This window comes from Kryptolebias marmoratus, linkage group LG14 (genome assembly GCF_001649575.2).
Source record: "Kryptolebias marmoratus isolate JLee-2015 linkage group LG14, ASM164957v2, whole genome shotgun sequence".
Taxonomy (NCBI): Eukaryota; Metazoa; Chordata; class Actinopteri; order Cyprinodontiformes; family Rivulidae; genus Kryptolebias; species Kryptolebias marmoratus.
In genome coordinates, this window is record NC_051443.1 from 8,071,288 (window position 1) to 8,098,612 (window position 27,325).

General features: G+C 39.1%; 1 protein-coding gene across 3 annotated transcripts in view; it reads right to left on the reverse strand.

The window, feature by feature from the left end:
- Positions 1 to 1,339: 1,339 nt before the first annotated feature.
- Positions 1,340 to 27,325, reverse strand: part of zmiz2 (zinc finger, MIZ-type containing 2) — a 36,884-nt gene continuing 10,898 nt past the window's right edge. For all 3 annotated transcript variants that reach the window (XM_017432233.3, XM_017432235.3, XM_017432234.3), the window contains 19 exons: positions 24,435 to 24,536; positions 21,292 to 21,409; positions 20,129 to 20,331; positions 16,571 to 16,739; positions 15,074 to 15,292; positions 14,662 to 14,874; positions 14,278 to 14,361; positions 13,949 to 14,126; positions 13,239 to 13,380; positions 11,768 to 11,846; positions 9,777 to 9,908; positions 9,545 to 9,650; positions 8,860 to 9,017; positions 8,718 to 8,785; positions 8,562 to 8,630; positions 8,079 to 8,320; positions 7,667 to 7,788; positions 6,491 to 6,691; positions 1,340 to 5,963 (listed from right to left, as the gene is read on the reverse strand). In XM_017432233.3, coding sequence (XP_017287722.1) covers positions 5,856 to 5,963; positions 6,491 to 6,691; positions 7,667 to 7,788; positions 8,079 to 8,320; positions 8,562 to 8,630; positions 8,718 to 8,785; positions 8,860 to 9,017; positions 9,545 to 9,650; positions 9,777 to 9,908; positions 11,768 to 11,846; positions 13,239 to 13,380; positions 13,949 to 14,126; positions 14,278 to 14,361; positions 14,662 to 14,874; positions 15,074 to 15,292; positions 16,571 to 16,739; positions 20,129 to 20,331; positions 21,292 to 21,409; positions 24,435 to 24,484 — 2,661 coding nt within the window. In that variant the 5' untranslated portion in view covers positions 24,485 to 24,536 and the 3' untranslated portion in view covers positions 1,340 to 5,855. The remainder of the gene's footprint in view (positions 5,964 to 6,490; positions 6,692 to 7,666; positions 7,789 to 8,078; positions 8,321 to 8,561; positions 8,631 to 8,717; positions 8,786 to 8,859; positions 9,018 to 9,544; positions 9,651 to 9,776; positions 9,909 to 11,767; positions 11,847 to 13,238; positions 13,381 to 13,948; positions 14,127 to 14,277; positions 14,362 to 14,661; positions 14,875 to 15,073; positions 15,293 to 16,570; positions 16,740 to 20,128; positions 20,332 to 21,291; positions 21,410 to 24,434; positions 24,537 to 27,325) is intronic.

Here is a 27,325-nt window from a genome sequence, read left to right on the forward strand (position 1 = left end):
ATGACTGTGATGACGGACGGTTACATAGTGCAGGCGGGGCCTGTCACTTGTCGTCATCACGTCATCACGTCATTTGCCTAAAGGCGTGATTAAAGGTGTCTTCAGCCAGGACACGCGGGAGCGTGATATCCCATAGTACATATGTTGTACCTCGTTCCTCTCCTTCAGGGAACAGTAGTTATATGCATAACATTACGGTTTCCCATGGTTTAAAACGAGCTTGAACTGTAAGCTAACTCAGACTTTTTTTTAAATCACGTTTTATATGAGGCGTTTCCTGGTGACGACAGCCAATCACAGGTCGGGCCATCTACAAGGCTAAACAGCGGCCCAATAGGAATGCAGAGGGGCGGGGCGAGCTCCAATGAGCTGCCAGGATAGCGGGATATCTCCATGACAACCTACAGCTGGAGCGTCAAAGTTAATAAAATTATATGAAAAGCAGCATAAAATTGATGTCTAGAGGAGATCTGAAACCTTTGCAAACAAAAAAAACAAAAAAGCCATTTCTGCTGCTTTTTCTACTGATAAAAAAAGTTCAGAGCTGCAAAATGTACTTGAAGCTTAAAATACAGGTAGCAAAACAAGTGTTATAGAAATACTACATGTAAAAACTATAGTTTGTGACTTTATAATGTTAAAAATTTGTAATAAATTGTTGGCAGTTTTTGGTATTTGTACATATTAGACCAAGAAAAAGAGCAAACTTATGTAAAAAAAAACGAGGGGGAGAAAAGAAAGTCTGAGCTATCCGAGTCCTTTCTAGAGTTGTGGAAAATTCATATAAGTATCCCAATTTGAAAATATGAAAAAGTCCCTTTTTTGGAATATTTATTTGAGACTTATTAAATTTCCCCTCATGAAAGGCAGAGACCTTAATTTAGTTGAAAATTGTAGTCAAAATTCTGATCAAAAGTCAAGTTGTTGTTGAATTCTTGACTTGACATATGTCTATCCTGGTTATACATTTAAATATTGAATATATGAATTGTTATGTTAGATTTGGTAATGATACAGAGAAACATTGCAGAAGGATCAGAGCACCACATGTGGCCCCTGAGCTGAAGGTTGCTGACCCCTGACTTACAGCCACGACTGTGCTTCCAGGAGCCAAATACAGAAATATACATAATTAACCAACCCCCTAAAGAAAATAAAGTCATTTTAATCAGAAATAAAGTCTATAAACATCTTGGTTAAGTAATAAACAGGTAACTCATAGATAGCTTGGTCAAAAGCGCACCTTAATACAATAAATAAGTACAAAAATAAGCTTTTCTCCATACAATATAACCTAATTGGTGTGTTGATGCTTTCACACACGTAACAAGGTGGGGTTTTTTTGTCAAATAAAATGACTTTTAATTTAGATTCAGGAGTAGGGACAAAATAAATGTGGGTACAGTGATGATTATGATTAAAAAATAAATAGAAAATAATGTAAATTACAATGTGTTACAAAATTTGTGGAATAGTTTACATATTTAAAAAAAAAAGAAAAAGAAATTCCCCGCCCACCCCTGCTTCTAGCAAATTTGCAGTCAAGTAGTCCTTGATTTCCAAACGTAACATTGTTGTGTTGCTTTAATTGGCAAACGTGTTTTAGGTTTCGTCCTTGTTGACGTGACGCTGAACCCCAAAAGGCGCAGCCACGAAATCGATCATAGAAAAAACATCTGCTTTAAAAAGTGGTACTTAGAACCAACTTATGTTTCTGTCTCTTGTGTATCACGCATGTAAGTTTATATGACATTGACGTGGGTTTTTCTTCTTCTTCTTCTTTACAATTGCTTTAGCTTTCTAACAAACAGAAATGTTTACAGTGCCAGTGATGATCCATTATCCAACTAATGACATTAAAATTACCATGATTAACAAGTCATTTGATACACACACGTTCTCTAATGAAAACAGCAGATTATACAGTACATAAACCCGTGTCAGGATGAGTTATACATGTCAAACCATTTTAAAAACATACATGTAGCTTTCCAATGACACACAGCTCATTTACAGTATGCCAGAAACCCCCTTCAAGCAGGGCGAAGCAACACAGGGAAGGGAAGGGAGTGATGGGGGTGGGGTTTCACAGTGCCGAACTATGTCGCAGACACAACGAATGCATCAGCTGTACATGTGAGCCTGTCTGTCATAATTCTGTTCTCCGGTCCTCTACTTTATAAAACTCACTGCCCCCACAGCTTGATGCGTTTCCTTATGGTTTACAATAGGACGAGCTACTTTTCAATGCCTTTCAATAAATCCCATAAAAAGGTCAAAACCAACAGTGATTGTTTCCTGTTAAAAATTGATGCAAAAATCTGTTACGAGAGCAAATCCGACACAGAGAACTTGACACAGAAAACGTGAGAAGTTTAGTGTGTTGGGTATTTGGCTGTCAGCAACTCTTTGGAACCACAAAGGTGGACAGACAGAAATCTTGCCGATTCAGAAGTTCATTTTAGAGGTTCTGGAACAGCCACATTAATAAAGATGGACGAAGCAACTCTGTTATCTTTCATTGCCCAAAACTGAAGCCAAAACATTTTTTTTTTCCATGTTGTGTTTTTGGAACCAGAGGATGCCCACTATCAATGTGGATCTGTACCACTGATAGAAAAGTCCCACCTACACACCCTGTGAACTGTTAACAGGCTGTCACACTGTCAATCAGTATGACATACTACGTTTTTAAAGCCTAAAACACAAACTGAAATTAAAAATGTATATTTGAACATACTGCAGCAAGGTAAAAACTGTGAATCAACAAAAATCAGCACCTGAAAAAAATGATCTGAACTGCATTTGTATTTGTAGTCAGGAAAATGTCCCATTCATTTACATGAAGGGGCGGGGCTTAAAAATTTCACTGCTGCCAGGCACTAGGGGGCGATCGCCCATGATGGCTTTAACTTCTGGCTTCCAGTCTTGTCTCTAGTTAAACATAGATAAATCTACATGAATCACAAGAACAGTCCACACTTTAAAAGACTCATCTGAGGTGGGGTTTTTCTTGTTTGTTTTGTTCATGTAGGGGGGGGGGGCTTAAAACGTGTACTGGAACCAGGCTATGAGGATGCCGTTTTTCTTTTGGCTTAATGTTCCAAATCTTTAGTACCCAGACTTTGGTCCCAAAACGCAACAAGGCAGCTAATGTAAACTGTGTCCAGCTGGACAGGGACACTTGGTTTAGCATTAAAATTGTTTTTCCCCGTTTCGAATCCGCAGCCTCAGGATTATGAGGCCGCTGCCCCTGGTCTAGTTTTATTATACATGTTGATCTCTGAAACCAGAACCTAGTGGCCACCAGTGGTACTACAATTAAAGGCCTTTCCATGCTGGTTTTATATTTAAATACCAGTAACAACATTCATTTTTAAATACAACCTGTGACACATGTGGATTCATCTGCAACTAAAAGTAGGACGGGGTAATATATTAACCAGATTTATTTGAATAACCCTTTTTAAACAAGGTTAAGAAAAAATATATATATCAGACAAAACCTATTTATAGCGATACAGCTGAACTCTATGTCAAACTGGTTTCTTTGAGAAGCTGGGCCAATGTGAGTTTCTTTTCACCCACAATACAAAGACACTCCAGCTACGGATGTGTTAATAAATTCTTAATGAGTTATTGATTCACTTAAAATTCCTTAAAGTAAAGATGTGCCGGACAGCATATTATTGGCTACATCACCCAACATTAACTCAGATAAGACAAATAACTTCTACGTATTGTGGCGAATAGGAAACACTTGTGATATCAAAGATCTTTAGCACTCAGGGGAGGACAAACAGTGTTGGTATTGATGTTTTTATGCCTTTAGTTGACAATGATATTCAGAATTATCAGGATGCTGGAGGTCTTTACACGTACAGAGAGATTTGCTGGGCTGATTTTTTTCTAAACCAATATGCTATAAAAAAAAAACCTTTCCTATTAAACGTGGTTAAAAAATTTTTTTGAAGGCATCCTGTGAAACAAACATGATTGAAGCTCAGCAATGAATATTGTTAGTGTACAATTTATGATTTTTTTTGTGGCAAGGAGTGGATTTTTCACTTTCAGAAAACCAGATCATGGTCAATGTAGCTGTAAGATTCAGGCAGAGTCGTTTGCAGTTTGCTTAAAAGTGCTAAAATGTAAAACAGAAAATGTTAGAGTGACAACCAGGCTCAGCTATGGGTAAATACTGTCACAAGACTCGTGAAGGGGCCACGTTGTTGAAATCCAAACAATTTGCATTACACACTGGCATCCCTCTGTGTGAGGACCTTTAATTTTTAATGTGGAGGTTTCTAAATGGAGTGATGTAAAACCACCCCGCTGCTCCTCGTCTCATCACATGAGGCTGGAAGATGAAGGCAAGAATACTGAAATACATAGGGCGAGTACAACAAGGTTCTGCTGTTTGTTTGGATGCAAACAAGGGAATATTCTCAATAGCATGTGTGTCATTTTATCAAAAAAATTAACCTTCATTCAGTCGAACATATTTGGACAAACAGCATGGACAATTATGCAGTATACAGTGTCTTTAAGAAGTACTTATACCCCTTGTACCTTATACTCCAACCGCACACTTCAAAGTATTTTACTAGGACTTTATGTGATAGAAGTCAGGCATAATTGTGAAGTGGAAGGAAAACGATACATGGTTTTCAATTTGTTTTTTTTGTTTTTTGTAAATAAAAACCTAAAAATTGGGGTGTGCATTTGTATTCAGCTCTCTTTACTCTGATACCCCAAGCTGACACAATACAGGACAGGAAACCAATTAGAGGCTGAAAACGACTTCAGTCTGGGGTGGAGGTTCACCTTCCAGCAGGACAACATCCTGAAACATCCAGTAAGGTTTAGATCAAAGCATATTTATTGGTAACTCTAAATTGTCCCTAAGTGTGAGTGAGAGCGTGAATGGGTGTTTGTTTCATTTGTCTCTATGTGTCCCTGTGATGGACTTGTGACCGATCCAGGGTGTCCCCCACCTCTTACATGGTGATGGCAGGAGATAGACACCAGCTCCCTGCGACCCAGAAAAGGAAAACGCAGGCAAAGAAAATGGATTCTAACACATAATGGATATTCATGTGTTAGAATGGAGCAAAGTCCAGACCTAAATCTAACTGCAAGTCTGCGGCAAGACTTGATAAATGCTGTTCACAGACGCTTTCCATGCAATCTGACTGAGCTTGAGCCGTTTCACAGAGAACGGGCAAAACTTTCAGTCTCTACATTCGTAGAGATGGTAGAGACAACTCATAAAAGACTTGAAGCTGTAACTGCAGTGGAAGGTGGAAAGCAAAGTCTCATCTTCCTCCCACTTCACATTTATGTGACACTTTGTGTTGGTCTGCTACACAAAATCCAAGTTAAACATTTTGTATTTTATCATTCTTATGTGGCAAAATGTGGAAAAGTTTCAGGGGTACAAATACCTTATCCAGGCACTGTAATGTGCAGCAGCCACAGCAGAGTTTCGTTCTCCCCTTCATACAAACCCCTCCAGACTGTGACTTGTGCTATAGAATAAAATGCTGGTCTGCAGAGTTAGTGCCTGTGTGCTTCTGTTCTCCACGCTCACTACAGTCAGTGTTCGCAGGGGAACAGCCATCCTTCATGCACCTCTATACTGCACTGAATAGATTTTAGAGTACAGCAGGACACTCGAGAAAGACATAAGACAAACAAACAAACAAATAAAAAAAAATAAAAATGAAAAAAAAAAAAACGCCATCACACACACTATCTGTGCAGACAAAACCGGGCTGTCTTTAACTTATGTGGCCCCGGCGACGGCAAACTGAAAGCTGGTCCGGAAGCTGCCCGATGTGAAGGTGAAGTCCACATCAGTTGTTTTCGAACAGAGCCAGCAGGTCGTCGTTGCTGTTGTTGGGGAGGTCAGGAGGACCCAGGTAGGACAGCAGCTCGTCTGGGTTGGTCAGCTCAGGGAGGAGCTGGATGACACACAGAAAACATTGAAAAGTTTAAGACACTGGAGGTCCTGGCTTGTAATTAGAAACACCTGTAGGTTTACTTTTACAGCTTTGTTGTTTGTTCTTCTTTTTAAAAGTCACTTTAAGTCAGCAGATACTAAACCAGGTGGGGTCATCAAACACCCGTTGAACAAAAATGACAGGTGAAACAGAGAAATTATAAAGTCTGTGTTGTTTGTATGCAATTGTTGGAAAAGCAGAGAAATGATATCACGACACAAAAGAAAAATAAGCAAATTGTGTAAATTACATTTATCTAATTTTCCTGCATGACATTTAGATTTGGTGCCTTTCTCTACCCTAAAGAAATGAATATATAACAATAAGTTTTAATACACAGACGTACTTTTACTGAAGTAATGACAAAAACTTATTTTCCCCCCTTAAAACTCATGCAAAGACTACCCAACAATTGAAATGAGTTCTAAAGGATCAGTATGAATATTATTTCTCAGAGCTGAACTCATGATAATCAGACGTCTCCTCACATCCAGAGTGTGATCGGGCCCCTCTCCTCCTGGTCCGCCCAGACTGAAGGAGCCTTCACCCTGCAGCCGAGAGTTCTGGGTGCTGGCGCTCCTCTGAGGCAGCGGGCTGCTGGCGTCACCGAGACTCTGGCTGCCATGGACACCCGAGGCGTGCTGCTGGAGGATATTATGGGAGTGCTCGATTCCTCCGGGATGAGGTGTCTGAAAGCAGAGACAGAGTGAAGTGAGAGACGTGAGTTTGTGTCTCCGCAGCACAAATCTCCTCAGTCGGGTTACACCTACAGCAGCTTCAGTTTAAGGCTGGCTAAAATAAACTTACAGGACGAACGGAGGAGGCAGCTTTTCTTTTCTTTTAAGATGTGAAATTTACATTTGTTTCAGACAAAACAACTTGAATGGGAAAAAAAAGAGCATGCTGTTAATTAAATTAGTACCTGATAATTCATTTCTCCCATTTGCTAAATGTCATAAAACAACCTAAAAATAAAATCAGCCATGACGTGGATGGTCTTTGCAGGGTGTTAGGGAGGTCTTCGAGCACACATTAAGAACATGGTGTGATCCTAATGATGTGTCATAGGATGGTTCTGACGTGCACAAACTCCTGTAACAAGGTCATGGTGGTTTCTTTTCCTGGTGGCAATATATCAGAGTCTTGAGTGTGAGGGACATGATGCAGGACAAACACCGGTCTTCCAGAACAGATGTTCCAAATCTTTTTAGCCAGGTGGGCAGGTGGGTACAAAGACACCTGTGGCAGATGGCTACTTTTGTACCCAAACAATATGGGTACAAATTGCCCAAACAATTTGAGGATTAAACTGGTCTGAAGCCAAGAAAAATGTGCCAAGAAAAGAGCCAGCTGACAAACTTACTGGTCATTTTAATAACTCAAGTTTGTCCTTTTGTTTCCGTTCCCTCTCTGCTTGTCCTCTGCACAATCACTGGAAGCTGGGTATCTTTATGCTATACTCCAAAAAAAAAATAGTGGCAGCCGCTAAATTTAAACACATCATGCAATTTTAGAGGTGGACTGGTCCACCTGAGTGTTTATGGGGTTCATGGTGAAATGACCCACACTGCCCAGCTTCATTTTGAAGTATATAGACATGTGAGGTAAATACATGATGAATGCACATGTGTAATGTTTATTGGGTGTGTTTAAAGGTGTCTTACCTGTTCAGACTGATAGGGGACAGGAGGTGGTGGACCAGAGGAGGAGTATTCCCCAAGTGTTGGGGTCCCAGGAGTGTTAGGGAAATCTGTAAATCCTGTTTGGCTCGAAAATCCTTGGCTCCCTACAAAAGCAAAAATAAAGCAAGCATGAATTTCCCTCTGCAAACATTATCAGGCTGGGAGAGATTTTCAGTTTCTTATTTTTGGAAAGCAGCCACAGGCAAGATGTGACAGAAAAAGAGGACACCTTTGATGTAGGGAGCAAAAGGGTTATGTTTATGCATAGACGAGCGGAAGGAAATGTGGAATAAAAACATTTAAATTATTATTTAAAATAAACGGTTTCTTAAACAAAACATTCTGTAGGCATTTTCTGAGTGACGTTTGCACACCAGTGGAGGGAAGGAGTTACCTGGCCTGCTGTAGTCGGGGGTGTTCCTGCCTCCTGTAGTCAGACTCTGGTAGGGGGACGACGCCGGGCCCAGAGCTGCGATCATTTCCATCACGTTCGGCAGGACCATGTGACTCGGACTGACCGTACGGCAGCGTTTTAGGACCGGACCATCCGGCTCCTCCTTTATGTGAAGGTCAGGTTTGACAGGCACCGGCCTCCAGCCGCACACCGGGTCTATGGTGATCTCCTCGTAGTCCGAACTGAGGAAGAAAAACCGAAACAAAACTGCACTGTTAGGGATTCTATTCATTTATTTGGGAATCAGGTGTTCGAAAATGAACAATATTAAGGTGTTGTCTGCAAAACTTCAAAGAAGAAATGACGAAGTTGCTGAGTTTTAGAAATGAACAGAAAAGTAAATTCACATTTATTCAGTGTGTTATTATCCAGCCTTGTCAATTCTTTCCACCACTCTAGATATTTTTAAAGAATTGAACTTACTTCTGAATGTAGACAAGAATCCCGAGCATGTACTGGTCAACCTCCAGGCCTTCTAGCAAAGCTGTTTTGCTGTAAACAAGAGCGACAGCTGGTTAATTTCCCTGCTGCTGAAACTGCGTTGGACAACAGCAACAGCATCTGCGTCGGAGTACGTACTTGCACACAGGACATCTCCACGTCCCTCTTTCACAATTCAGTTGCAAATAAGACTCCAGGTCAAAACACTACAAAATAAAAGTGTCAGTGTGTGAGAACGGATCTGGATCCATCTGGGTGCGAAACGCAGGTAGGAGCTCACCTGTATGTGCCTGCAGTCGTGGCCTCTGGCTGGCAGCTGGATTCGTCTGAACGTGATCGGACATTTGAGGGACACTTTGATTGCCGTCTGCTCCACCCCGTCCTCTCCATTCAGGCCGGGTGTTCCTGGGATTGTGCCGCTGCTGAAATTTCTTTTTACTGAAACAAAACGCAGCAACAAGGAGTTGTAACTACCTCTCTGCTCACAGAACAACTCAGCTCTGTTGGTGTCAACCCTGTTTGTGTGTTAGCAAAATACCTTGTGAACCACTGAAGAAGACCACTGAATGAAACTTGAAATTATAGTACAACACAGCTACAACTGATTAACTTTAGAAGCCAATTCATTTCAAGATGACTACCACAGCCAATACACATTAGCCAACACAAAAATGGCTATAACTCAGTCAAATGCACAAATACTGAGCTAAAATGTGATGTAGTAGCTGAGAGTCATTCATAATACTAAGGTAACTTATGGTTACAACTCTGCATTTTTAAATTGAACTTTTTTTAAAACTCTGGCATGAGTTCATGGTGGCAGGCGATGTGCTTTGCTTTAAGGAATGCTAGGTCTTTAATTTAATTGGCTTTTCTTTCAGTTTTAATCTTCTCTTCTCCGTGCCGCTTCTTTAATTTGTTGCTTTGTCTCAAAGCTAAAAACTGAAACTGAAGTGGACTCTCACTCTTGGTGATGCAGTGCTCAGCCGGCAGCAGCCTCTTCTTCATCAGACCCTGCAGGACAGACCTGACAGACGGCCGGTGCACCAACTGCAACACAAACAAGTGGGACTGGGGGGACACAGAGAACAGGAGAGAAAACGGGTTCGGATGAGATTCCGCGTGTCTACAGTAATACGTGACGTGCAAGTACACTGCAGGGTCTGAGTCAGTAAGTGTCGTTTCGATGAGACTTACACAGCAGCATGCTGTCACAGTGATCTGCACCGTGTTGCGTCCCGGCTGACATACTTGCTTTAGGTACAAAGGTTTGTGGGAGGTTTTGTTGTCGCCTCTTTCAATAGACAGAGGAGTTGCATTAACGCTGACCTGAAAGAAAATAAGAAGAGAAAGGCAAAATAAATCTGATAAGCTCATATTGGGCCTTTCAGTGGTCTAATTTTGGGTTTCTTCATCTGTCATTTAAATGCTCCACACAAAACCAAACCTTGTTTTATACATGCCACCACTATTCATAGACTTAGGTGCAACTGAATATATGAATAAAAAGCAACAGATTAAATAAGTATGCCCATTCATAAGTAAACCAAAACTAATAAAGGAATATGATGAAACTATTTTTTAAGTCCATGGAAAAAGAAAGTTCTTTTTCTTTCAATTCTAGGATTTTACATATCAGGACATAATAAAATATAAAAATAATCTGGTCTTTACCAGGTTCTAAAATTATTCAAATGTATCCTCAAGTGTACAAAAACACACAACAGATCCCTTCATCTCAATTATTATGAAGCAAAAATGAGGCCAAAATGGAAAAGCTGTGTGAAAAACTAAGTAGATCCCAAGATTCAGCAGCTTGTAGAACCTCCTTTAGCAACAACTTGAAGTAGTTGTTTTTTGTGTGACTTTATCAATCTCTCATGTGGTTAAGCAAGAATTTAGGTCCTCTCTTTCTTACAGCTATGCTTCATTTCACTAAAGTTCACAGACATTCGTTTCTACACAGCTCTTTTAAGGTTTTACCACGGCATTTCATTCGGATTGAGGTTTGGACTTTTGACCTTTTTTTTCTGCTATTCTTTTGTAGATTTGCTGCTGTGTTTGGGATCATTGTTCAGTTACGTCATATGTTTGGTCCAAGATGGCGTCACATTTGACTCTAGAATCCTTTGGTCTACAGAGGAGTTCATGGTCGACTCGATGACTGTAAGGAGCCCAGGTCCTGTGGCTGCAAAACAAGCCTAAATGATGATACCTTTGCAATTTGTGCTGATATTCCATGTTTAGTTTTTGTCAAACATGGCTCAGGGCAATATAGACAAACATCTCTACTTCAGTTTCACCATAGAACAGATTCCAGAAGTCTTGTGGTTCATGCAGATGACACTTTACAAACCCGAGTCATGCTGCCATGTTCTGTTTAGAGAAGAGAGGATTTCTGCTGACCACCCTACCAGACAAGCCATACTTGTTCAGTCTTTTCTAATTGTTCTGTCATGAACTTCAACATTTAACCTGTTAACTGGAACCAGCAGAGGCTCAGATGCAGCTTTTTGTTTTTTGGAAAATCCTCAAAGCAATGCACAGTCTGCCCTTGGGGTGAATTTCCTGGGATGTCCACTCCTGAGCAGAGTGGCTGCTGTTTTATGTTTTTTTTCCACTAATGAATAATCTTTCTTTCAGTACAATGATGGACTGCAAATAATTTGAAAATGACTTTCAACAACTTCCAGACTGATCTCCAGCAACAGTTGCTTCTCTAAACTCATTACTCATGTCTTTCTGCCTAGTTATTGTGTTAACACACACCAGTAAACTCCAGAGCAGCAAACTGACAAAACCCAGGCTTTTAAAGAGGTGATAACACTGATGATGATCAGTTAATCAATACATTTGATCAGCAGCACCTGGCTGATACTGAACATCTAAAAATAATATGTAATCAATAAAGGTGGACTTAGATTTTCACCCACAGCTTTTCTACTTTGGGTTGATTTTTGTTTTCTTTAATAATGTAATGGGGTATCTATCTACTGCAGTTTTCTGCTTTTACAAAGGGAAACAATTTGTGTTCATCGTCTCTCATTCCCATTATGTGACAGCTCAGTGTGACAGTACACACGCTTTCTTGATGTGACTGAATAAAGGCCAAACCCTTTATTGAAGCAGCAGAATCACAATCATAAAGTGCAATTTAAAAAAGAAGGAGAAAAAGTGAGGATGCTTACCTGCACAGAGGCAGGCCAGTTAGTGTTCATCTGTCTGTCTTCATGGTGGTAACATTTAAACTGCAGCTCCAAGTCCGGTCTGCAGGAGGGGACACAACACAGCTGTAATGGAGAGTCTGGGTGGGGTTTGTTTTAGCTGGGGTGTTCAACTGCTACAGAAACAAAAAACTGATACGAGTCTGTGGTTTTGATTTTACACCAAGGACAGATATCTTGTTTCAGATTGATTACCTGTGCAACACAATATCTCCCTATTTAATATGATAAAAACATTCTGAATATATTCTTACTTCCCACTAATAAATACAGCAGACGTTCAGATTCAAATCAGTGAATTATCACACAAAATATCAAAATCAAATATAATTTATTCTTAGTTCCATTCATAGCAGGTAGGTACATGTGGTTGTGTTCTTAAGATGCTGATTTAAATTTTTACTATAGAAAAAAATAAATGTAAGAGGCAGGAGTTCTGCAGAAACAAGCTCCTTAATAATGAGAGAAGTCCAAGTAACGTCTCTCCCAGAACAAAAGATTCTGACTAGAACAACACAGAGCTAACTCAACTTACACTCATGTGATTTTGGTAATTTCATACTTTTCCAGCTTTGGTCACCATGTAATCATACTGGATCTTTTGTGTATGAAAAAGAAGCAGTCTGCCACAGGTTTCCTCAGCCCATTTTGTACTCTTGTCCCACTCAAAGACTTTATATATACTAAACCGGAGACGGGAACATAACCAAGAAGTTGAAGCCAAAACAAAACAAATCCCCTCCAACAGGCCGACTGCAGTAAAAGTAAACAAATGGGACATTTTCCTGACTAAGACATAATAAAAATGGTTCCCAGATCATTTCTGTTGATTCACATACCTTGCTGTTCTATGTTCAGATTTTAATTGTCACCACTACTTCTCAGAAACCTGTTGGTGCACAGATTTCAGTGTCACCAAATAGTAAAAACTGCATTTCCCAAAGGACATTGGTTGAAAACAGGAAGTCATGACTCGCTTACACTGCTTCTGATTGGGTCAGATTTAGGGGATTAGGTGACACATGACTCACGAGGAACAATGATTGGTTAAAAGAAGCCAATCAGAGGCACAGATGGGCAGGTGCTGGGAATTTTCTGACCAGTGCATCAACCGTATATAGAAACATTAGATCAGCGGCACAAAGAGGAGGATAGTTACTATGAATAAATAGTAAATCTGTTAGTGTGATTTAAGGTTTGGCCATACAGAGTGGATGCTTATCATGTGAGTAATTAGCGTCTGTGCAATGTAAGATGAGAGTACTGGCACTTTTTCCCCACTTCAAGCACTGACCCAAAGTAAAACTACAAATAAAACACTCTCAATCATTCTGTAAATCTTGGCTTTTCTGAAAAACAAACAAAAAAAAACACCAGATTACTGAGGACACATAATTGTCTTAAGAAAATGATGTGATCAGATGGCCAGTCTCACCTCATTATCAGAGTTTTGTAGACAGACTCTCTGAGCTGGAATGCATGATTACTGACAGCCAGATTGTGCTCCAGTCTGAACGGCTCCAACACAACACCGTCTCGTACTGGGAATGTCAGACGCAGGTCATCGCTGGGATTACCTTGAAAGGAAAACAGAAGCTGTATCTCTGTGTTGGAATCTCGTACGAGTCAGTAAAAGTGCGTACAGTACAAATCTTTGTTTCAAGTTGACTTGGAGTCAAACTCAGCTGAACCAACTCAATTTTGTTGTATATTGGATCATATTTTATAGTTTTCATTGCTCAAATGATTTTACTGTATACATTTTATTAATTAAAAACAAATCTTTTTCCTTTGTTGACTTGATTTTTGTTTTAATACTGCTGTAATCAACCATTCTGAGCTCTAAAGACTAATTGTTATTATTTTTTAATTCTATTAACATTTACTGTCTTTTATTTAACTTACACTTTAAAAATTATTTTTAAAAGTATTTCAGTCAAAACCTTTCGCATATTAGTCTCTCCTTTCAGATTTAACACATTTGTTAATATTACATAAATTTCTCTGAATTGGTTTAAACTTAAATCAAAGAAGTTTTATAAAACAGAATTATTATTACACATTATCACATTATTTTTAAAACCATGTTTAAGTTATATTGCAGAAACCTGTGACAGTACTGGGCTGTGTGGGACTGCCTCTCACCTGTAGGAGGCTGCTGGGTGCTGATGTTGGGTTTGGAGTCCAGTGGAAGATAGGGGGGCTTTGTGTCCTGTCCTGGGGAAAGGTAGGGAGGTATGGAGCTACCAGGAGTCATGGGCGGGGTAGGATTCCCTCCCATTGGTGAGCTGGGATATCCGGGCATCACTCCACCTCGACCTGGCTGAGTAACGCGGACGATAACGAGGTTTCAGAACCGCCAATTTTTCTCCAAATGTTTTAGAAGAGCTTTTCTCCGTACCCTCATTTATCTGAGAGTCAAGCTGGGCTTGTTAGTTTAATGAGGGGAAAAAGTGAGTGTTTACAGGACTTACCCCGTTCACTGCAGCCTGTGTGAAAGCATTATATCCCCCTGCTGCACCCGATGGCAGACTGCCCTGACCATTGAAAGGCTCTGACTGAAGACCACAGAAAAGAAACATGATACTCAGTTAACTGTTTATCTCCTTTAACACAAAGAGAGCTGAAAATAAAATTCACATGGTTATAGTTCTTCAAATTCTCATGTTTTGCTCTAAGTTCTAACTTAATCCATATCACAACATATAGTCTAAAACTCTGACATAAAAGGTGTCAGGCGATATGCATTTCATTCAAGGAATGCTAGGCCTGTATTTTATATGAGTATTTTTATTACTGATTAAAAAGTCAATTCCTATTTGTTGAGCTTTGTTCTGTGAGTCAGTGGATCTGAGTACCTTATAATACTGTGGAGGATTGGGCTGGCCAGCACCAGCAGGGAACTGTGTTGGATTGTGAGATCCAGAAGTGTACTGTCCCATGTGGGGCATCCGGCTGGAAGGGTAAGAGGGTGACGGGGCGCATCTCTGCTGTGGGCCAGCAGGGTATTGCAGAGGCTGGTTAGAGAACCCAGACATCCCTCCGGAGCCATACTGCTGCCCTGGAAAACCCTGGAAAAGAGAGTAGGCTGTCAAATCCAGTCATGTTTAATGGATCTGTGTCAGTTAGTTTGCAGTCACAATCTGAATACTTCTTTGCTCGAATGCGCTGCCTACTTCCCCACTACAGAAAAACAACGAAAAACTGCTCCATTGCAGGAGGAAAACTAGGTATTGGCTGAAAAGTGTTGCTGCATCTGCTGTTAACAACCTCTGAATGAAAAGGCCGTTTGAGGCCTTGCTGTCCTCCTGGATATCCTCCGTGCTGTGGCATCCTTTGTGTCTGCGCAGGATGAGATGAATACAAGCCTCCAGTGGAAGGTGGCGGTCCAGGCCTGGAGGGAACCATACCACCGGGGTTCATCCCCTGGGGGCCACGGGGCCCTGAATGGGACAAGAACTGTGTGCCGTAAGAGGGCGCGCCACTCATCTGGAAGAAAAAGGGTAAGAAAAAACAGGATAGGTAAAAACAAAGTTCTCAATTTTTCACAGCCTGGACAGCTTATATAGTGCAGACCCCTGAGTCAGAGACAAAGTTAGAGACTTGCAATCTCTTCAAATCATCCAAAAGTTTCAAGGTTGCTGTCAAAACATTTTGCTCACTTGTTCCTACAGAAAAAAAACATTGCGTATCTCAAGGCAAAGGTTTGTATATCAGAAGTTGCCAAGAGATTGTATTAAGGCAAAAATTAATTTTCAACATAGATAACTTATTCAAAAGGTTTGACCAGATCATCTCTCTCCCTTCTCATCACTCTGGCATGAAAGGCGGCAGACGATATGCATTCCTTTAAGAAATGCTAAGCCTTTTAACTTTGTCTTTGTTTTATTAAAATGGTAAAAACCTTTTTTTATTGTACAGTTGTGTGCAGCAGCAGCAGACTTTCTCTCACACATACGGTATGAAGTCACCTCTGCTCTTAATATGCACAATTAAGGATTCTTCACAGCAGGAAGGCTGTTAGTGTAGAAAATCAGGCAAAATCTTTATCGGCAGGTCAGGGCTGTACAACAATCAGAAACTGGGATTGGTAATGGTATGCATTATTATGATCTGACCTATCATCTGGCAAATTCTACCTGCTTTGGATGGGTCCTAAATATCGCAGGAGATAAAAGTAAAGTATTTGAAAAGGAAAAAGTGACAAGTGCTTTACATCAAAGGACCAAAACGAAATGTACTTCAACACCATGAAACGTGGATTTTCTACCAGTGAGACATGTGACATAGCAACAGATATGGCAAAGAGTCAGCTGGGAAGTGATGGACCCATACAAGATCATTTTTAAGTGGCTGCATCTGCACTCTGTAGAGGCTTTTTTTTCTTTTTCTAAAGATAACAGTAATAGATACATCCAATAAAATGCATGCTCTGTATTTAAACTTTGTTTCAGCTGGAAACGGCCATCCTTCACAGAAATGATGATAGTTTGCTAAGCCTCTATGGTGACTCATTATAGAGATTTGTAGTTTAAATAACGGCCTGAGAGGGCAGTATCAATTTATGCAATGTCTCTGCTGTTAATAAGAAGCATGTGTCATGAATCTGGGTAAACAGCAGGGAAGCAGATTCTAATCTGCAGCCCTCCCACAGTCCTGCCGCTACACATCACAACTACAAACCAGGGCCAGAAAACCAAGATGTGGGAAACTTTCTGAGTAAATGTTTTTAACTTCAGATATATGCGTTTTCTGGGAAACTGATACCTGGCCGTAGCTCAGCTCCTGGTTCTGCTTCTCCTGTATTGCTGCAACGGTTGCGGTGGCGGTGGCGGTTGCTGTGGCAGCGGCAGCGGCAACGGCGGCGGCGGCAGCCTGGGTGAAGTCTGAAGGAGGGCGAACGCCCAGACCGGCACCTCCACTGTTACCAGAGTAACTGCGGGGAGAGCAAAAGACGGGGAGATGAGTGGGCAGCAAACTTAGTCAACTGAGTGCATGAGTGTGCAAGGTGTCGTCACGATTGTGAGTCACAGTGGTGGGTGACAGCAGCGAAGCTGACATATGCTGCTGCAGAACCCCACAGCAACAACACACATGGGAACAACATGCAACAAACAGAAGAGGCTACACAGAAATATTCAAAAGTGGTTCTTTTTTTTTTTTTTGCCCTTCATTATGTGTACATATCTACCTGCAAGAGCAACAAAGTGTCACTTAAACACCACCAGTTGCTGCAAAGTACTCTCGTGTTGTTTGATAGCGTTAAAAAATGTCAAACACTTGTTCTGGCAAATTAATCTTTAATGTTAGAATAAGTAGTTGTATTTGAAGAGGGACCTTTTGTCATATTAAATAGCCTCTAAAACCTCATATTAGAAGACCTTTTGTCATATTTTCTGACATTTTTCTAATATCTCACATTAGAAAATGAGACAAGTAATCAAAATAATTTAAACAATTTTTATTAGAAATCTCCCAATTTAAGCTGGCTGCGCTTGAGTAAAAACGATCTGTGGCAGCCACGAGGTTGCCACGGTTATTAGCACATCTGTGAATGATACACTCCTCTAAAAGGAAAGAGGTTTTGGAGCCCAAGCTGAAGCACAGCAGAGAGGGAGGGGAAGGAAGCTGAAAATTGCATCTGTTCAGAGTTTACCAAAAATTATTCCATTTGCTTTATAATGATAGAAAGCCCTGCTTAAATGAAAGGTTTTGTCTACACTGTGAAAATATACTAGACACACAGAAAGCAAAAGTACTTGGTTCATTCACACTTTACAGTTTTGGTTCTTCTGTGCCCAGATTAAACTGCAAAGCTCCACAAAACAGTCTAGGAACTGCTCAAAGAGCACAATAAAACATCTGAGGGGTTCATTCAGCCTCCAAACAACCCCGAAAACCAACTAGATGGGATCTGATAGCATAAGGCCTGCACTTGAACAATAAATCTTACTACTTTTTCAGCAAAGTTTACACAGACTGGCAATATAGAACACACACACACACACACACACACACACAAACTGCAGGAAGATGAGAGACACTGATAAGATGTTATTCCACTGCTTTTGTGACTGCATTTATACTGAAATGAAATATTTTGTCTTCAGTTAAGCAGAGTAGAAGTGGAAAAAGGTTTTAAACATGGTTCTCACAATATTTTCATTGAGCGTTGGTTTCCATGAACTAACTCATAGCTTATGACAAAAAAATGGTTCTTTGCTTTGGTCCAGTTTTGGTCAGTGTCAGTGTCTGAGCCAGTGTCAAAGCTTTTAGTCGTGGAAACAGAAAGAGCTGATGCTAACCAAACTCTGGCTCCAGTTTAGCACCGGAACCAGTCTGGTAAAATAAACCCGGATTTAAACCTTTGACTTTTGTAAATACTATTCATTAGAATTAACATCACAACATGAAAATTAAAATTTGTATTTTTGAAGACAAATGTAATGTTTATTTTATCTGAGATAGTTCTTTCCTTAGCATTTTAGTCCAAATTTTTTAATAATTTGGACATTACCTTGTAAACCAGAAATGTAACCATTGGATTTGAAAAGCAAATAAGCTATAGCTTGAAGTCCACTGTACAAAGGAACAAGTTGCATTGTTTGATAGTATGCAACAATGTTTTTATGTATGGTCCCTTTTAAATAAACTCCAACAAAAGCAAACAATGGTAAACTGCCTTTCAGGTGCTAAAAATAATTTGACTGACTGATGATAAAATGACTTGATGTCTGTATGTTGGTGAAGAAAAAAAGTCTTGGAGAAAAAGTATCATAGTAAACAAAAAATAAAGCTAACTGGAAACACTGACAAGCTGGTGAAAAGATGTAAATCTAAAAAAAAAATGTAATGCAACTTGCAATCAAAGGTATTTTCAGAGATAAACATCAAGAAAGCAGCACCTGTTGTATAAAGAATGTTAATCTGAAAAGACATTAAATATTCTGTAACATCTTAAAACGGATAAAAAACATGGAGGTATTTCAAGAATCTATGAAGTTTTAAGTCAATATTCTTGAGAAATGCAGTTAAAAGCTGCCTCCAGTTACACATTAAGATGTGCATTACTAATGTGTTAATCTTTTGCTCATTTATGCAAAATTTTTTTAAATATATGTTAACTCTTACAGTATGAGTACTGGTAAAAACCAGCATAAGCATGCATATCTTCTTCTGATGGTCTTCACATGGGTTTGTGTCAGAAAAATGACACTGAATTAGTATTTAAATGGTTTGTTCCTAGATAAATCACATTTTCAAACAATTCCTCAATAAGCATTTCTGGTTATAAGATTGCATTTATGCTAACAACATATAATGCACTGTTACAAATTTCAAAATAAGCAAAACTGCACATCCTCTTTTCTTACATTAGCTACCCCCCCAACATAAAATGCATAATTTCAGTGCTTTTAATCATCTGTTAAATTGACAGTGAAACATTTAGACACACTTGTAAAAGGGACAGAAAGAATCATATTGTGTGATATATCAAAGTAATGTATCAAATTAAATCAACTGAATTTATAAAGCAGATTTAAAACAACCCTAATTGACCAATGCTGTACAAAAATCATAAAACAACTAAAACATGAATAGACAAAAAAAGAGATAATAGAACATAGGATAATAAACATTTTAAAAAGGCAAGATTACCTTAAAAAGCCAAACCATTAATTGCAATTAAAAGTCAAAGAAAAGAAAGGCATCTTAAGCTGTGTTTAATGTGACCGTGGCTCTCATACAGTCATGGGAAAAGGAAAGTCCATCTTCTCTCCTGATACGCAAAACCCTAAAATTTAAAGACTGTGGACTTTCTTTTTTTACCATCACTGTAAACGCCTTTTTACAGCTGTCTAACATCACACTGTGATGGTTTAATAGCACAACAGTAACAGAAAAAAACATTTACCTGAGAACTCCTTTCCCACCTTACAGCTGTTCATCTGATGAGAAACTGAACCATCACACAAAAACGCTAAGACCCTCTAAAAACGCTGTTACAAAACTACAGCGGCAGGAAGGAAGGGCTGGTATTTATCAATTATCGTGATCTGTGGGATTTTGCTGAGCAGCTGATCAGAAGCTAAGTTAAATCACTGTGTGTCTCCCAGTAATGTCACTGCAGCAGTTTAAATTTGTGCGGTGTTAAAAGTGAAACATTTCTGGTGTAAAATGTAGTGGGAGCTTTTGGGTCGTAGTATTTTGGGCAGAACATCAAGGCTTCCAGTTGCCAACAGATTAATGGTAAAGAATTCTGCATGCGTGAAAGAGCCTCTACTAAAAAAAAAGTCTCATTTACTTCTGAGAAAAGCAGCGTACCTTCCTCCATAGGCTGAGGCTGGATTGTACGCGGGGTTGGGACGCCCGTACATGACTGGCTGGCTGTAGCCTTTAGACACGGAGTCTCCGTACGCCTGCTGGCCCATAAACTGGGAGCCCATGCTGCCGCCCATACCAGGGCTGCCACCTGGCATCATATGACCACCAGAGCTCTCACCAGGGCCCATGGGTGCACCGAACACCTGCGTGTGGGACAGGGAAGATGTTATCTTACTGAAGAGTGGTGGGTCTGAAAAAAATAAAGTTAATCAGAGAGAAGGTGGGGAGGACAGAAGTTAGCACAAAAAGTCATACTCTATAGTGACATTCTATAGTAACACTGAAATAAAATTTGACTACACCTTGATTTTTTTTATATAATAATTTATCACCCTAACTCTTATGACAAGGGACTACAGGAAATTCGGTGAGTTCTGCTTTTGTGAGTTTTGCTGCCGCGGGAGTAATAACTGCACCTCAGACTGATTCAAGAAAATGCTTCGTCTTGTTATTTTGTTCTTCACCCAGTAAAACTGCAGCCATAACGCTCAGCTAGAATAATGTTAACAAACAGAACAAGTACAGTTGGGTTCAGGAGCACAACAGGGATCTCTTCCTCAGGCTTAGCCTGGAAACATTAGTTTGACTTTTTTCCCCTCACCATTTCAACTTTAATCTCAACAGTTTTACTTTAATCTCAAAACTCTAAAAATAAAAAAAATTAAAATTCTCCTCATTTTTAAATTTTATTTTATTTAAGTGGCCCCAGTAGGCAGTTGTAAAAACAAGATAAAGTTTTAATTTTTTTCCCCACAGTTTCACATATCTCAGTTCCCTTAAAGAAGTACCTAATCAGCTGACTGGAGATTTAGGAAAAAGCTTGAAACATGTCAAGTTAGACAAAAAAAATTGGAAAAAATAAAATGATTACTTTACTACTATATCCTCAGACAAAAAGATAACAGGAAAAAAATCCAATCGAAGCTGTGTTCATCTGATAGATAATTGTACCGTCAGAGTAAATGTAAATTGTAACACTGCTATGATTTCACATGTAACAATCCTAGGCCTTGATTTAATACTGAGATGAATAGAAATTTATGTCGTTTCAGCACAAAACACAGGAGGAGAACAATGCCCCGTGGTACTGAGTCATGTGTTACCTGGCTGTGTGTGGGATTGGTCACGCCCCACACTGTGGTTACTACAGAAAGAGATCTTCCGTGCTGATTGGTGCCTGGTTGCCAGGAGACTGGCTCATTTAGGAAAGGGACGTCAGTGCTGCAGAGGGATATGAAGCTGTGTTACTAGGATGGTTGAGGAGAGGCAGAGAGAGGGAGCATTCATCCAGATATCAATAACCACAAAATGTCACTGTATCACAGACTGTGCTTCATCACCTCCTCGTGAAAACACAAAGTGTTTAACACCTTGTTACAGCTAATTTACTGCTCGAGCACAGAGAGAGTTAAAGGTCACAAATGCATCATTTACTTCAGTGAGCTAACAATTAACGTGATCATGGTTTATTCATCTGACGGTTGAGGTTACCCTTTGCTTCTTCCTTCTAAACCACTTCCTTACAGGAAACTACCACAACAGCACAGCTGTCAGACCACATTATTTACAGTTCTACTGAACTTCTTGCCACCATAACAGTTGTTCTTGTAACAATCTACAGTCCATTATTCATAGTTTACTGGCAAGAAATCAAATATTAAATATAACATAGAGTGAATGACAAACATCTAGTTTCTACAAACAGGTACAGGTTTTCAGCATCTGCTTGTGAGCTGAAAGCACATTTTTTGCTTTCATTATTGTCTTTTAAAAAAAAAACAGCCAACAGGCTCTGTGGCTGCATTAAAGTAAAGATAAACCCACTGAAATGTTTCTCAAAAGTCACACAAAACTGTGACAGGGGTATGATGTTTTGATGTGGTACGTTTTGTGGGATTTGTTCATGCTGTATGCATCAAAACACTTTGTGAGATTTTAATATTGAGATTATTATGTTTCAGTTCATCGGAACTAGTGGAATGAAAGTCATTTATAATTATCAAGAAACACTCACCAGCCGCTTTATAAAGTACTCCTTTATAGTACTGGATTGGTCTCCTTTTTGCCTTCAGAACTGTCTTAATAAGTGGCATAAATTCCTCAGAGACTCATCAAATCAGGCATTTTTTTTCCAATCTCTTACTGCCAGATATTGGTGAGCCTGTGTGAACTGTAGCCTCAGTTTTTTTCTTAGCTAACAGAAGTAGCACCTGGTGTGGTCTTCTGCTGCTGCAGCCCACCTGTTCAGGTTTGGACGTGCTGCTGCTGTTGCCGTACTATCATCTCAAACCAGTCTACCCATTCTCCGCTAACCTCTGACATCAACGAGGCATTTTCAGCCACTCAACCGTCGCTGACTGGATGCTTTGTTCTTTCCTAAACCATGAATGTAGCATGATCATCTGGCACAAACAACCACGCCACATTCAAAGTCAATTTAAATCCCTTTTCTTCCGCATTCTGTTCGGTTTGAACTTCAGCAAGTCGTCTTTACTTCTGGATGCCTAAATGTACAGAGCTGCTGTCATGTGATTGTTAACACAAATAGCTAATCAGCCAAACAGGTGAGCCTAATAAAATGGCTGGTGAGTGTAGATGAGAGACATTACATTTTAATACGAAAAATACTGGAAGGATCTTAAAACTTCAACTGAATGAAGCAACACCCAGTGGGACCGACTTCTTGTGTTGCATTTCCTAGCTTTCAGTGTTCACTTATTCGCTTTCCTCCTTCTCAGACACTACGGCAGTCACATACATTGGTCACACTCCCACAGAAATAAAACAAAACACTATCGGATTATTAACTGGGCCAAAAATTAGCTAATAATTTAGTCATACATTGTGATTATTCAATTCCGTTATTTTGAAGCCCTTAGCTGTCACTCACTTGATAAGGCACTGGTGTGACTTTAAAAAAGGAGACACATACAGGACAGACCCTAAATGTAGCTGGTTTGCTAGCTCCTCTTGAGGTCAAAAAATGAGAGTCAATGTGAAATATCTCAGTACTGCAACACCATAATGCCACTGGTTTTGTAATAAAAAAAACAGTGGCATATTTGGCATCTTTCTAATAAAAAATAAATAAAAAAAGAACCTTATGTGCACATGGTGTCATTACTTGTAAGTCGTGGCATGGCCACTGGATCATAGCACTGCAAGGTAACACCCATTTTTAATACAATCAAGTGTAATAAAGCAGCAGCTTGTGATGCTTCCTACCAACACAATAAAACTGACATGAAAATAGGCTCATTTTGCTCACAAGTGTTAATGAAGATGACCACTGAGTCCAAATAAAGGAACACAAGCAACAATTTTAAAATACTGCTTGTCATGGCCAGAAAACACATCTGCTCCTATTAGGATTGGGAATTATGTTAACATGTCTGAGTTTGTCTAGCCACTGACGATTGGCTGTACATCTGTCCAGGTGTCCAGAATGGACAATGCACATGTTCTCCTTTACAGTCCAGGAAAGAACACTAAAATGTACTTTAAAGTGTGTCAATCCTGCTGACAGCTAAAAAACTTAAACGGCTATAGAGTGTCCAAAAAGAACAGATATTAATAGTTTAGTTTTGTTGTTTTTTTTATTATTTAAAGTATATTATTTTCTATTAATTAACTTTGAAATTTTCCTTTTTAAAATGCCACTGTATGTCATTCAGGTCATTTTGTAATTGTTGGACCTTTTGGTGCCCTGTTCTAGGGATACATGTTTGCTTTAATTTACAATTTATTTTTCTTTATGAACAAAAAAAAAAACCCTCAGGAAATTATTTTAGAAACCCAATCTGAATTCACAGAGAAAAACCATGATTCCCGTTTATCAAGAATTGTGCACCCTTAGTTATCCTTGCTAGCAAATATTTAAGTTTTCTTGCATCAAATAATATATAACAAATTCGAATGGTCTAACATAGGGCGACACTTGCACTAGTAATTTAAACATATTACAGAAAAAAGCTCAGAGCTATAATCTGGTACAAACAGTTTCTTTTGTGATTATTCTACTATATACACAGTCCCTGTTCAGCACATCAAATAAATCAAATATTTTGCTCCTATGCAAGACAAAATCAATCATCTAAAGACAATGTGGCTTTAATATGAGAAACAAATGCATACTGTTAAAATTACATCATCTTTACAGTGTAGAGCAGCATAGGTGATATATGAATATGATATATGAATAACCTTGGGAATCTAAAGTTTGTACAGTGTGTAAGTGTATGGATACCTTTGTGGAGTGGGAGGCAGGGTTGGTTTCATGGAGTTAAGGGGGTTCATCGGATGAATGGTGGGATCATTAAAGAGCCCCCACTGTCCTTAAGCGGCAGCCCTGAGAGACAGAAAGACACACACATGAACCAGAAAGCCACTCGCAGCTCATTTGATGCACAGCAACGATTTATCATCACTATACCCAACACTGTGCGCACAAAGACCCGGCGCCCTCCCACTCCGATCCACTCGCTTTAATCTGTGTGTGTGTGGACTGCGCACTTCAAAAACGTTAGCCTATCACTGTCTGCTGCAGCTCTGATACCTCTCTGAGGGGGAGGGGTGCTGTGAGCTAAATTTAGCTTGCTGATTTCAAAAGGAATTTAAGAGAACGGAAGAGATTCTAAGAGATGCACTCTCCGCCGCACACCGACATACATACACTATGATTCACAAAAAAAACACACCTAGTTTTTGCTGATAAGAATTATCTTCTTATCTATTGGTTTATAAAAAGGTTGTAATCCTGCTTCATCATTAAAGAATCCAACACAGCTGCACAGATAAACTTGACACAAAAACACAACCACTTGTTGACTAATCAGTAGCTATTTTTACCCGCCGACTAATCAGCATTCATAAATCCAAAAGATCGAAGCTGAAACAAAACAATGAAACATGAAGTAGCTGATTAATACCTCATAATTAAATGCCACTCTCGAGCAAGGATGTCTATAGTTTTGTTAAATTCCTGTTACCTCAACTCCCTTACTCCTCATGCTCCTTCCCCACCTCGTTCACTTGTGTTACAAGTGCAAAAAAAATCCATTGAGAGGACTTTGGAATGAATGAACAATTTCAAAGAGGAAGTTGGATTTTTTTTAAGTGGGTTTCAGTGAAGTAGTTCTTCCACTAAAACCTTTTCGCAGTTCTCATAGCCACCAAATGTTTTAATTGGTTTTTGCGCTACAGGAACTGTGGCCAATCAGTTTTTATAACTGCTGTTATCGGGTCTATTTTTAGTTCCAGCGTCAGAATGGGAGCTTTCTTAGCTCAAACGAAGCCTATCATTGTTGTAAGATGTTGTTATTGGGCTAGTTATGTGAGTGTTGATTGGCTGAACAAGTTGAGCAGTCATCCAGCATCCGACCTATTTAATTATTGGAATTGCCTGCGTGTGTGTGTTAGTTTGTCATGATCCACTTTTAATGAAGCTCTTAGAAAGTAATCATTCAATGTACATCTACAACTGATTAACCTTTGGAGTCAACCTGATTTAAGATGGCTGCCATAGCTAATTGACCCTAGAGAACACAGAAATGGCTCCAACTCAGTGAGTTTTACAGATACTGAGGTAAGATTTGGTGTGGTAGTAGCTGAGAGTCATTAACAACACATACACCGACCAAATGCCAAAAAATCCTGCAAGATCTCAGTTTAAAACTTTTACACAGGGTGCAGTTTGTATCCATCTTTTTTGTTCTACTACCCCGGTGTGCACAGCAAATACCCACTTTCCATGTGAAGGGGCTGTAGAGCGCTTTCTCTACTACTTTTCTGTTATGGTATTAGGTAAAAAAAAAACAAAAAAAAAACCTTGCTCAAACTTTAAGATGAGAGTGGGGATCACTTGTGAATATGGATTCTTCTTCTTTGTACTTGCTCCCAGACATTTGTGCTGTGATGGTTGGGCACAAAAAGGCGTACTGTTACACTCCTAATGGACATCTATGTAAATAGTGAGCAGATGCAGGAGTGATTCAGTGTCAAAGTTTATTCCAGAGCATAACTTGAAGCACTATGAAAGTTTGGAGGTTTCAAATTTAGATGGTCTAAATTTGTTCCTGAACGAACCCCCTTCTGAATACAGTCAGTCGAACAATTCACCCATAAAATGTTGGCCAGCAAACTACTATTACAGCAATGTATTTGAAAAAGCAGCAAAGTAATTATAAACACATGGTTCGCTTGCTTCTGTTTTATTTACTAATAAAATGAAAAATGTTGCAGATTATCTGTATTTCATTTTTGACAGTGAGTTGAATATTTTTCAATCTATCCATGTGTCAATAGAAGACGATAAAAATAAATAAAAATCCATATGACAGACATATTTTCAGTGTGAACTAAACACACACAGATCTTTGAATCAAATAATGAAGAAAAAAAGAACATTAAGTTACAAATCATTTGTTGCAGCCAAATTTTATTTATATATATATAAATAAATTTAGTGAAACAAAACATGCAATTTAATTTGAGAGCATCTTTATAAAGTAGTTTAGACCTCCAGGACTAAGACCAGGACAGATTTTGTCATTTCGTTCTGTATTTGACAATGGGAGTGGAAGTAACACTGTACCTCATAATAAAATACACCAGTTCATACATAGTCCACATTGTCAATAATATCAGGATACAGTAATCCTGAAATAATGAATAAACTGGTTGGTAATCGTAAAAGTATAAAATATATTTTCCTGTAGGAATATTTTTGTACTACTGCAATTTAGCAATACGCACATTCAACATATATCAGTATTTATTATTCAAAGGGGGAATAATAGTCCCCCTTATTTATTATTCAAAGGAGTGAGATAACATTAACTTATCACTTCAACAAACAAATGAAGCCTTTGTAGCTGTTTATGCAGAATAAAATATTCCACTTTAAAAATAATAACAAAACTCAGCCCGTTCTAGGAAAAGTTTTGTCGCAGTCATAATGAAAACTGTCCAGCAAAACCTTTAGTGGAAGAAAAAAGTAAATGTAAACAAAACAACACAGCATCCTCCTCATCAATATCAGTGAATTAAATATGCAATTATAGTGCTATACGCTTTATTTTATGTACGGTACTAAAATAAAGTGTAAAATATAGGTTGATTATTATTTATTTGTGAAGC